At 37.2% G+C, this 13,451-nt stretch overlaps 1 protein-coding gene across 1 annotated transcript in view; it reads right to left on the reverse strand.

The window, feature by feature from the left end:
• Positions 1-9,830: 9,830 nt before the first annotated feature.
• Positions 9,831-13,451, reverse strand: part of LOC144662785 (uncharacterized) — a 269,859-nt gene continuing 266,238 nt past the window's right edge. The window contains exons 22-26 of the mRNA XM_078523706.1: positions 12,511-12,581; positions 12,052-12,092; positions 11,863-11,959; positions 10,177-10,276; positions 9,831-10,050 (exon numbers count right to left, since the gene is read on the reverse strand). Coding sequence (XP_078379832.1) covers positions 9,982-10,050; positions 10,177-10,276; positions 11,863-11,959; positions 12,052-12,092; positions 12,511-12,581 — 378 coding nt within the window. The 3' untranslated portion in view covers positions 9,831-9,981. The remainder of the gene's footprint in view (positions 10,051-10,176; positions 10,277-11,862; positions 11,960-12,051; positions 12,093-12,510; positions 12,582-13,451) is intronic.

Consider the following 13,451-nt stretch of genomic DNA (forward strand, 5'->3'; position numbering starts at 1 on the left):
AGAAATTTTCTACGTTGTCAGAAGAGGAGCGAGCTACACTAAGAAGCAAAACCAAGAGCAAATCACCTCCAATTAGTACAAAACTTGGGTGAACGTAAGTGCAGCGAGGCGAAGCAAGAAATCTGTCAGAAATGTAATTCTTTATCGTTTTTGCCGAAATTCGAAAAGAAAAGACGGCGATGAAGTACGAACGAGATAGTGGAAAGGAGTATGTCAGATTTAAGAAGTTGTAAAGCTCTTCGGACACTTTGTTTACGACTTTCATTGATTGATGCAGTGTTTTCACTCACTTTGTAGCAAGCTTCGCAAACTCAGGTGAATAAAATTGCACTGTTTTGTTTAAGTTTTATTTGTGAATACAATGCTTTGAGTGAGTTGCATGTACTGTGTTATGCCTACTATTGTTGAATGCTTTTCCCGTTCTGGACATAAGTTTATTGTTTACGCTGGATTGACTGACTACAAGCTATATAATTAATATGTAACCGGACTACATGCTTGAACAATTTGGAAATAATTAGATTCAAAAAATTCCTCTGACAGCCAAATTGGACTCGGCCTACGGCCTCGTCCAATTTTGGCTGCCCTCGGAATTTTTTTCATCCAATTATTTCCAAATTGGACAGCATGTAGTCCAATTACGTATACAAATTTGGAAAGTTTCAATTAGGACTTTCAGGTAAAATGCACAAACTGTCCAATTTAAGAAAAATTGGACAGTTTTGTCTCAGCCAATCAAATCGAAGAAAAAACAACATGTGACGGATATTAGCCAATTAGCACAAAGCATAGCGTCGACACGTCAGCCCTGTAAACTTGTCGCATTGTTAGTCGACAATGAGGGAAGTTTGCTACGTTTTTCCATTCTTTTTGAGCTTTTCAGCAATAGTAACAACAAAGAGAAATTTTCTACGTTTTCAGAAGATCAGAGCTAGCTACACTAAGAAGCAAAACCAAGAGCAAAACGCCTCAAATATACAAAACTTGGGTGAAGTGCAGCGAAGCGAAGCAAGAAATCTGTCAGATATTCATAGCCATGAGCTAGATGCAATTCTTTGTCGTTTTTTTTTTGCTGAAATTCGAAAAGAAAAGACGGCGATGAAGTACGAACGAGATTGTGGAAAGGAATTTGTCAGATTCAAGAAGTTGTTACGCTCTTCGAACACTTTGTTTACGGCTTTCATTGATTGATGACAATGCTTTGAGTGAGTTGCATGTGCTGTGTTTATATGCCTACTATTGTTGATTGCTTTTTCCGTTCTGGACATTGACTGACTACAAGCTATATAATTAATATGTAACCGGACTACATGCTTGTCCAATTTGGAAATAATTAGATTCAAAAAATTCCTCTGACAGCCAAATTGGTATTTTATACTTGAATTGAGGTCATAGCCGCCATCATATTGGTTTACTTTAACAAAAGAATTATTAAATGAAGAGAAGATCCTTGTATATAATATATATGAATTCATATATTCATAAATTCAAAGAATTTTTATTCACTTTTTTGTCATTAAGTAAGGTACACCAAAATGGCTGCCATGCACTTTGTCTTTTGAGTCCCACAGGAGTGAGTGAAAGGCTTCTTTATGCTTCTCTTGTGCTCTTGGAAGTTTGAACTGTTTGGCCGCACGCTAAGCTTGGATAAATTTTTACCGAGTCAAGTCAGTCAAGTCATTCCGGAATGAGTTCATTGCGGTTTTCATTCCAGAAGGAAGCCAAGAACTCTAGCTTCACAATTTCTTCTGAACTCCCAAATAACATTCAAATTCGATAAATATGTTAAGAATGGACCAATACGTCTATAGCTATGGACAGCTATTGTCAATGACGAGAAATAGACTTTTATTCTTCAACAAAACTGAGTCGATCATTAATGAAAAACATACAATGGGCATGCTGGGTGTGAAAGTTGAAGCTGGATAAAGCAAGCTACAGTTTGCCATTACCATTCTAAATAACAGCCATTCTAGCCTGCGTGCAGCCGTCTCCTATCTCCTGAGGAAAAAAGAAGGGGCTGTACGCAGACTACCGCCATTCTGACTAAAGTAATCTTCTTTTAAAAATCGATGTGGGCCATTTTCCGTTCTTCCTTCTAAGAATTGAATAAACGGGAGTGTTTCCTCAGTGGAGTGTATCAGGCTGTGACACAGAGTACCCGTACGTGTACATTTTGACATATGCGAAAATGTTGACCAGCCAGTCAATGTACTCAGTGTTAGCGGAACTGTAATACTGACTTCTGTCTTTATCCTCCCAAATTTCACCCCATTAGTCCCCTTCGAATTCTCTGCACGTGTCTTGACAGCATGAGCCCGGGATGAGGAGTTGTTTGCCTTCATTTCAATTTTTCGGTCCTACCGCCGCAGATTTTGACTAACTTGTTTGTTACTATACTAATAATTTTTTTTTTTCATTTTTGTTTCGTTTCCTCAGAAACGATACGGTATTATTTTGGCTTCGATGTAAACTATTTACACAGTGGGGGCTACTATCCAATCAGGAGAACGCTCGCAACCACAAAGTAAATACGTTTGACCGAAGGCAATTAATTTCGTAAAAACATGTTCTTCAAATATCGGAAAGATATTCCTCAGCATGATCAAACAATATTGAGATTCGTTGCAAAAAGAAATATCTGACGACTGCAATGGTTTTAAGTTTGATTAAAGCGATGTATTGTAAGAAAACTAGAGAATGCTCTCGTAGCGTTTAATTGTTAAGTAAACATTCTAGCGATTTTCTGAAACGGAAGTAAATTTCCACCAATCAGTGTTTGCAAGCGCAAACAAAAACGGGATGACTTGTCGTGTTTGCTCGCACGGGGGGCTGCTATCCAATCACAAGAACGGTCGTGACCACAAAGTAAATACGTATGACCGATGGCAATTAATTTCGTAAAAAACATGTTCTTCAAATATCGGAAATATATTCCTCAGCATGACCAAAAATATCACTTGAAATTTGTTGCAAACAGAAATATCTAAGGACTGCGATGGTTTTAAGTTTGATTAAAGCGATGTATTGTAAGAAAACTAGAGAAAGCTCTCGTAGTTCTGAAACGGAAGTAAATTTCCACCAACCAGTGTTTGCAAGCGCAAAGAAAAGCGGGATGACTTGGCGTATCTCGTGTTTGCTCGCACGGTAGAGCTTAAGTGCGCTACAAAGAGAAGTGCATATTTGCATGCAGGTGAGTTACATAGTTAATTTAACTTCATGTAACAGAGGAATGTATAAATGTGGGAGATTGCCCTATTCTATTTGTACAGGAAAATTCACGGCATCTTCGACGTCACAAACAGCGCGAATACACGCAAAATTGCGTGGGTTCTCGCGTGGATGTACCCGGAATTGCGTGATCAGTGTCACGTGCGTCGCAAAAACATTCGAGTCTGCACGGAAAGTTGAGAACGAATAAGAAGACAGTCAAGTTCTGTCCAAAGTTTAAATTTTGTATGGACAGCATCGTATAGCAAGGTACATGTATGCAACTGCCGTATCGAACTAAATTCGTCTCCTTAGTTGATGTAACGCTCAACATTAACTACCGTTACAACTGCTGGAGCAGATTTCTGAGATTAATAATATAAACATTATTTGGATTATTCAAAGCCATCGCGGTCTGATCGAAACTCCACAGTATCGCCAAAAATGCAAATCGTTGTTATCAGTGTTACCAATGCAAGGCTGTTACACTGACAACAGAAGCAACTTGGCTGTGTCTTATTCTCTTATTCTGTGGAGATAATTTTATATTTGCCGGGAGAGCGTGCAGTGTAGATCGAGCAAAATACAATCCTGGTATGACTATATATAACATATAACATAAGATGAACTTTCTTTAAACTTGAATTTTGCTTAATTAAAAATCCCGGTTAAAAATCTGTGTATGGTAGCTTTTTACATTAATTTGCCCTGGTTGTTTACGTGTCTTTGTAAAGTGACAACACGCATTTGATTTTGAAGAAATGGCTTCGAACAGTGTGCTTATCTCTGTTCCTGTCGACCAGGGTTTTGGTTTGTCTTGAATTTCGCATTTATTTGATTTGAGCATGTGATCAACTCAGAGAAGTATATACCTCAAGCTTTTTGTCAAAAGGTAATAATTTCATCTACGATTAAAGCGTTGTTTTGCATTTTATCAGAGATCATGATCAGTAGTCACAAAACACTTTATTTATGGAACTGATTTATTTTAGGATGTTTTTTTCAAAAAATAAACCATTTAAATTAAATGCATTACTCTGATCTTGCATTTTACTCTTGTGGTTTGATGTTTCCCCACATTGATAGGAATATATTTAAATATTTTCTGTAAGTTATTTTTCCATTCATGTAACATTCAAAGTTATGCTATCAGGTGCCATTTTTAAGCAAAAAAGTGTTCTGCAAAAATAAAAAAAATCAAATCATTTTAATTTTCACTGGATGAGTAAAAACGATAAAGGCAGCTAAAAAGCTCCCTTCACTTAACTTAATTTGGAAAGAAAGACACATGCTATTTCTATAAAGAGAAATATTTATGTGTTACTTGAACTTTTGAAAGCCAAACTACAGCAGGACGTAGTTTATGTCTCCTTTACATAAAATGGACAGTAGGTGTTAAATGGAATTTATGTTACTATATACACTACTGAATTTGAAGTTCTTCTTTTCATTCTTCACTCGTGCATAAATTCGGCAAATTCAACATACCCTAGGACCTTCTCCAAATTAAAGTAAACCCCAAACCCACCTCTCCTTAAATATTACGCTATTCTCACCCTTCCGCAATCTGGAAACGAAACACTATTTCTTTTTGAAATAGCTGCTTGTTGAGTCTAATGCTTGCGTGCGCTTTGCGCATGCGCATTAGACTCTTTGTTATATGAAAAAAGCTGTTAGCAATCCCAAGGGAATGGTTCGGGATCGATAATCGTTCGCTGTAATGTAGAAAACAATGATCAGCTGCAAGAACGGACTCCGTACGGACACGCACGATTAGTTTCAATTAAAAACAGCCAATCAGCGACACGTGTTCCCACGCATAATTAAAAGTTCTTTCTCAAGTCACGATTATTCAACACTTGAACAGGACGAAATAATTTTCCAGTTAAGACATTTGTAAGCTTTTTGTGAAAATAAATCTTCGTTTTCAGTTCAGTTAAGCACTTGTGTTTTCGTCTTGCTTAAAAAGCAAGACGTCTTTGAGAAAAAATATTTCGACGGCGACTCGCGTTTATTTACACAATGCGACCAAATATTTATTTTGTTTTAAAAAATAAAAAACTTTACCTCGGTTTTTGTATTTAAGTCATTCGAATTTTGACCAATTTTTTCTTTACAGTGCAAACAAAAACCTTCAAAAATAAAAGATGTACATGGATAAATGTAAATCAAGTTACGCGACTAAATCAAAATGCGTTTGTTTGGCCGCTTTGCAGTATTACTCTGTCCCGGCCTTTGCCATACACTGAAATCGAATTTCATGCTTTTACGACTCTCAGAGATCTTAAGTTCTTCTTACAGCTAGAAAAATCATAAAATGGTTACATTGATATGGAAGTGATGATTCGCGAAATTTGTACATCATGATAAACAGTCTTCGCTCCTGTGTATGGTAGCTCGATAATAATTGCCTAGTTTCCAGCGTTCAAAAGGTCATCATTATATTGACGTGAGCATTTACACCCGTTTTTAGGAAAATCTGTCACTAAGTGCTTACAGTACAATGGAGTAACAGTCACTATTTCAAGTGCTTTTATTGCAAAATCTGTTTCAAGAGTCATCATCAAAATGGTGAAAAATCTGAAAGAAAACGATGTGAAGTTCTTCAACCCTTGTTGTAATGAACATGCTTTTTGTAAATCGTCACGCAATCTTGTCCAAATGTTTAATCGTTTCTGCTTTTACGGACAATACGGAAGAAGTAACATCAACTCCTGTTCATACTTTAAATTTTGTGAAGCATATAACATTTATGACTGTTTCGTTTTCATCCATAATCATCCACGATGCCCCTAGCTTGCTATAAGCATTTTAAATTAAACTCCCGAACACAAACCTCTAACCATTTTTTAACCGGCTTACGAAAACCGCGTAATCTGTATCACTATGCCATACGACATTAGACTCATGTCACCCTTGGTGACCTATTTTTAAAGTAAAGTTAGCATGCTTGATGGCTGGCGGACGAAGTTAAAGACAGTTAAATTTGCTAATGTAAACGTGTTCTCAAATAAACCTAATGTTGCACAACATCATAATTGCAAACAAAATGCTGACGTTGCTTATTATGGTCTAAACTAGGAGTAGTTCTCACTAACATTGCCCCCGCTTTTAGCTAGTCCTGCTTTGAATTTGATTTTGCAAACGTCGTCTTTTTTTTGCGGCTGCATGGAAACTTTTTATTAACCGTCCGTCTTTGGCGTGAATATGTGAAATTTTCTTGGATGTTTACTCTAGTGCTCTTATAGCCGTGAGACATCTTACAATTAATGCTTATTAGTGAAAAGTTAACAAAAGGAAACAATGCGATTAGTGTCTAGCGGTATCGATTTGAGTAGTAACTTTTTCTCGGTGGAAATATTCAAGTCCTCGTATTCGTTTCTAAGAAAAAAATGATTGTAACTATCGAACAACTGGAGCTAACTGTTTCCATTAAATTTTCTTGGCATGGAAGCGGTAACCACAGGCTTCGTCTCGACAACTGATCGAGACTGACTTGTCAAAGATGCGGCAAAATTTTCTCACCTCTTTTGACGAAAACGTCTCGCGCGTCTCAGTACTCAATCCCTTTTGCAAAATCTTTTTTACAATTGAATATAATCTCTGGAGTGTGTTTCGTCGAGAAATGGCAAATATCAGTTGTGAGTTGTAGCTGGGTAGTCTGTTTTGATTGTGACTAAAGCTGCGTTCACATTAGGCCGAAGCATGATTAGTCTGATCACGAATGAAACATGTTTCGCTGTGAAAAGTGTTCACATCAGGCAGTGCATTGCGCGAATCATGATTGAAACATGTTTAGTCTGATCATGATTGAAACTACCTTACGAGGTAGTTTCAATCATGATCAGACTAAACAAGTTAAAAATGGCGGACATGCGGTGAGAAGGCGAGTGCCCAAAAGCTTCAAATTTGGGCTTTCTATGAGACCAAATGTTTATTTAAAATATGGGCTAATAAAGCGATACAATATGAATTATCGGTGACGGATAGAAAGCAGAATATTTGGCAGAATATCGCCACGAAAGTTTACGACGGCGGCTACAAGCGCACAGCATTGCAGCATTGCAATTGAAAAACAAACTTCACAAAATAAAAATCTTCTGCTACCGACCGATAGCGCAAATTCGGACAATACTGTCTTCTTTCTAATCGCTTGAAAGCCCTGCTTCATCGAAGGGCTTGAAAATAGACGGAAAGACAAAGATTTAATGGAAACTTTATTGTAATTTCGTGCTATATTTTTCCGGGATATTTTTACGGTCAAGATTTATGCAAGAACCGTGAAGCCGCATAAATTACACACCAGGCATGAAACGTGTTTGAAACTAACACCTAATGTGAACAATGCAATAACAAGCATGTTTAGGTGAAACATGTTCCGTTGAAACATGTTTATTCTAAACATGTTTCGGGTTAAATGTGAACGCAGCTTAAGTCTTTCGGTCTGTTGTGATTTGTGTTTGACCGATCGCGGTTTACAAACGAGTCTTTCAATTCAGCGAACTTATCTAACTTTGACACGTTAGCCTGCGTTGCAGCCGGACGTCTCACAAAACCTCGGGGTTTAATTCGTCTGCAACGCAGGCTATGAGAAGTTTGAGTCGCAAATCTTCAGAAATCTTCAGCTTGTTGCTCGCAGTATAGCGGCGAAAACACCCAAAACACCTTGCGTGCTTGCCGCAAAATTAACCGAGACCACCGTGCGCGCCTAGTTTCTTCAAATCGGGATCGCCTCGCATACTACCATACATTTCTTGTATATTTCTTCATATATCTTTTATTTTTTAATCCCTTATATATATACACGCGGGGACTTCAATGATGCCTCCTCGGGTTTTGGCCTCTGGGCCAAAACCCTGCGGGGGCAATGATCAAAACGAAATCCAAAATTACAATCTAAATTCAATAAGCCTTCAGAAAATATATACTGTATTTGGGTTAGCATTGATGGTTTGCACACAATTTCAATTTGAATGGAAACATCAATTTTCCTTCCGTGATATACTAGCAGATCAATTTTAAATGAATGCTACATCCTGGACAAAGCTGTTTAAGAAACCCTTTCAATGGAACTGAAATTACAAACAAAATTAAGTGATTTGATTTGATTGTGCTATTTCATGGCGAAATGACAAGGTCTTTTGCCATAGCCGTGAGGTAGAATCACGAGAATTTTTTTCGACCAGTAATTATATAAAGAGCACCTTCAGGGCTTTAAGTTGTTTTGCTTTGAAAACCTCATTTTTGACAGCTGCTCGATAAAAGCTCGAGATATTCACTTTATTGTTGACAGCGGATTGCGCGTGTGGACAAATCGTTGGCAGATCTTCGATAAGAGACAATCAAAAGTTTGCGTTGGACAGCAACGCGTTAATCAACCTCTCTGGCTGTCTCCAGTCCCTCATTTTATCTCGCCCTCGTACGTCCCGTACCACCGCGTGCTCGCACACTCGAGTTATCTTGAGAAAAATGAGGAACTACTCGTAGTCTAAGCATTTTAAACAATAAGTTCCAAGCACCTCTAGACCTGGACTGAGTTGGGAGACGTGGTGGCCTAATGGTTAGTGCGCTGAACTCCGAAGCGAGCGATCCGGGTTCGAGCTCTGACGGGGGTCATTGTGCTCTGTACTCGTGGGTCCTTTCTCCGCTCAAGTGACTCGTCCCCAGTCGTCTTTTGAGTCCGTCGTGAGTCTTCCCATCATCTTCCGCGTCTTGCAATTTTTGCATAAGAGACGACTGGGGACGAGTCAGGTTCAGGAGTATAAATGGGTACCGGCAATGTGGGTTGTGTGTGTTGGCGGGTAACCCTGTGGTGGACTAGCATCCCATCCCTCTGAGGGCGGGTGAGTAGAAATATTCCTAGAAACCTACAGAAACCTGGATAAGCTCCGGCAGTATGGGGCATAACAGGGCGTAATGAAGTCAAAGTCGCAGTTACTGCTATTTTATTTCTTTCTTTATTTATGGTTACTTCTCGATTTTATTTGTTACTGCTTGTTATTTAGCAAAGATGTTTCAAACACATCGCGTTCAAGGTAATTTACTACTAAATCTTTTTTAGCAAAAAAAATACACCCCACCTGAAAAACTTTATTGTTGAAAACCTAGAAATCGTTATTCGAATTCGAATTTGTAGAAGAGCCGCAAGAACACTGAAGCATCGTTTCCAGGTCGCGTTCAATTGTACGAAGGAAAATAGCACATTTTACGTAACCCTGTAAATTTAAACACTAACTAGCATAGACTAATTATAAGCTCTCTCAGGCCAATACAAAATCTTACTGATCATGACCCCACTAGTAGCTTACTGCTTATAGCTGTAATTGTTGTACACAAATATATATAAAGTATATTATAATTAAAAGATTGAGACTGCACGGACAGTTACTTAAAGTTTCACGCACGAGGCGATCATCAGACTGTGCCGTTAATAGCAGTTGAAAGAACAAATAAAAGTTTAAAATAGAATAGCACAGTCTGATGATCGCCTCGTGCGTGAAACTTTAAGTAACTGTCCGTGCAGTCTCAATCTTTTAATTATAGTATCCCGCTCTGCATGTATTTGCATCGAGCACTCGTACGATTGTGTGAAACCATTTACATTTTTCTTTGTTTATAAAGTATATTCTTATCTAATTTACGTTCCTGTCGTTTCTCCAAGGTTTTAATTGCCTTCAGTCTGTGTTCGCCACGAATTAACCTGCTCGTAAGATACTATGTTTATTTTTAATACAGCCCGAGTCCTCAACGAGTTATTGATGTTTTCCTACATTATTCGAAGAGGTCGTCAACATTGGAGTACAAATGGTTATCATATTCCTTCATGTTAACATACATGTCCTGAAAAAGATCAATTAAAATTTACTTAATCAAAAAGTTTACATGGCTATAAACTTGTCTAAACTCTAAGATAATTTATCACGTTCACGCTGAACAGACAGAAAATAACGAAGAAATTCAACATACGTTATTACTTTGCGCCATTCTAGTGATGGTGTCTTTAAGCTTGGAGAATGTCGGTCGGTCGTTTGGATTTTCCTGCCAGCACTGCAACATAATCTGATAACTAAACAGATATGGCCCATATTAAGGGTTTTAAAATCTGATTACTACACAATATAGACTGTATGTACATGTAAGTCCTCGACCGGGATTATTCAACCTTGTTCCTAGGGCATCTTTCCTCCCCCTGGGAGCGAGGCTAAGGATTATTCTAATGGAAACAAGATAAGTTGGTCAAGAAGTATTGAGCATTTTATCCCTTGATGCCGGGAAGAGACGTTAGGTGGAAACTTATGTTTAATAAGAAACAATTGAGCCCCTCTGCTACTGTGTCAACTGACGAGAATAAAATTGCGACAAACTACTTGTCTTTACTGAACATAAAATCTGATTACTGCACAGTATAGACTGTATGTAAATATCCTTAGGAATGCTTTGTACAAATATTTTAAATTAAGTCACCTCAAGAATAAGATTTTTACTCCTTTTTTAAAAAACATTTTTAACATTGTAGCTTAGCTTTTAAATTTTTAACTTACATTTCGATTTTTTAATTAGGTTTTAACTAGATTTTAAATTAGATTGTTTATAGTAGATTCTTAATTTTCAGTACATTTAAGAGGGCCACAAATTTATTAGTTGAAAAACTATCACGTGTAACCCTCAATAAACAAGAAGCTCTTAGAGCTTAAAACTGCGCTGGTAACGTGACAACTCTAGGGGAGCCATGTGGGTAGGGGACAAAAAATGCACCCCCCTCCAACCCGTTATCCCCTTAACCTGCGTCAAACAATGTTGCGACTGACAAACGAAATGGTAAGAAAACACCTTGTGTGACATTTCATGGTCGACTTGTTCCATCCGCAATTAAATATCTTTCTTATATGCTAATGCTGGCCAAATTTAATTCCCACGATCCTGATCCGTGAAACCAAAAAATTTTTAAATCAGCATCCAGTGTTGTATTGAATTCCTGTTTAAAGATTGAATATCTCGCTCCTAATATTGGAGCAAATAGTTAAATCGAATTTGAAAAGAACACTAGAGCTGCTTTTAGCTGAATGACGTAAATCTTGTGAGTCAGAACATGTTTGTCTCAGTGGTTTCCCTTCAGATTTCAGAAATCCTCTAGATGACACAGCTTCAAAAATACATAACGCTCAAAAATCGAACATTCCACACTTAACATGCTAGGTTCAAAGGATTTGTTCAGTTTCCACATGTAGCAGATTTAAAGCTTTCAGAGCATTGCGTGATTCTTGCCGATCAGTGCCTTGTGAAATTAAAAATTTGCTAACGCCAGCACATTCCAGGACACAACCGTAATGTAAATAAATGTAAATTCTTGCCCGCTAAAGCGTATTTTTCTTTTAAAGCATGAAATTTTAGTATTTTCTTTGATTCAAACGCTTCAAAACACTTCACACTTAATTTTTTAAGTAAAGACTAAAGGATTCGCAAAGATAAGAAAGGTAGCTAATAATAGCTATGAAAAATTACGTGACTCGATGTCTAGCCGATCGAAAGTGAAACTTGTCATATCAGCACATTCTTTTACACCAACGTATTTGTAGTTATTCACAGATTCAATTGTATGGGAAGCCATGCTTTATGGCGATGGAAACTAAGAAGCATAGCAAATAAACTCACAGTTGATCATCAACATGTTTTGGTTTTGGCATCCGGTATCCCTTCTGAAGTTTGTTAGCAATTGCACGAGGGTTAATCCCTGGGTACGGAGATCCACCTATGGAAATAACAAATTAACTAGTTGACGTTATGAAGTAGATAAGTCATCTTATAAAGACTTTAATTATAAAGTAGCAAAAGAAATCGTACCCACAGTAAAAATTTCGTACAGAACAACACCGAAACTCCACCTAAAAAATAAAACAGTAATAAGTAAATTACCCATAATACTTGGTGGGTTTGAAACAGCTATTAATAAGGCTTAGACAGATTTACAACAAGGGGCTCAAAAGTGTGACAACTTTTAATTAATCCACATTCTAACATTAACGTGCAGTCATTATCCAATCAGAGGGCGACGACAGCTTCGAGCCTACTTCTGATTGGATTACCGTATATCCGCAAGAAAGCATACAAATAAATTAAAAGTGGTCACACTTTTTCGCTTCCAGCTCTAAAAAAGAAAAAAACCTTATTTGCATTGTAAATAGTTATTTTAATTGAATAAATTTATTTATATCAAATGTATTATATACATAACCACCACATGTTGATGCAAACGAGATCAGTATACTTACACTGACAGTATCGACAATTTAAGTTACTCACACGTCACTTTGTGTTGTGTATGTCCCATAAAGTAATCCTTCATAGGCAGTCCACTTGACTGGCAGACGACCCTATTTTTGTTCACAAATATAGAGTTATACTAGAGCAACTAGTTGTGTTGAGACAGAGAAAAAGAAATGTTTCAAAATTAATAGCCTTTAGCTGTCTTTATTATTTTTTTGCCGAAAAAATGAGTGACATATCATGAGGCCTTGCCGTGCTGTTCTGTCAGGTGAGAGTTTATTTCTCATTGCTGAGAGCTTATTCCGACTTTCAGCCTTACATTTTCTCGGCGGAAGAAATTCATACAGTATAAGTGACTTAGTTTCGAAGTACTAACCGACAACAAGGCAGAAAGCTCAAACAAAATAAACTTGTTGAAACTAAACTTCCTCTGAAAAACATATACAAACTAACTCATATGTTTTTTAAGTAGTTCAAACAATTATCTTTAGTGTAGCTCACTTTTACACTGAATAACTACACTGAAGGGTTAGGGTTTAGTGCACGTTTAAATTTGTTTGAACTGTGCACACGGTAAGAAATAATAAAAAATAAACACCACCGATTTATTCCAGATAAGTTTTAAATTTGCGTACGTGAAAGAACAACCCATTTCAGTGCACCGATCTTAATCCAAATACAGGCAAGAAAAATATATTGACGTCTTTTTTGTATAAATCAAAACGATAAGTGGATCGTAAAACTATTTTCTTTTCTTAGAAAGCAGAGAATAAACTCATAATTAATTTTTAGGCCAGTTGTTCTGCCTCGAGGTTATGATGGATTTTAAATTTGTCTTGCACCTATGGGGCAGCGTATACATTAAAGCTTTGGCCGCATATTTATAAAAATGGAAACATTGTAAACTCCAGTAAAAATTAAATAAATTTAAGGGGAGCTCCGCTTTTAGGCTTGCATAAATCTATATATTAAGTTCT

Source organism: Oculina patagonica, chromosome 8 (genome assembly GCF_052425735.1).
Source record: "Oculina patagonica isolate OP01 chromosome 8, crgOcupat, whole genome shotgun sequence".
Classification (NCBI taxonomy): Eukaryota; Metazoa; Cnidaria; class Anthozoa; order Scleractinia; family Oculinidae; genus Oculina; species Oculina patagonica.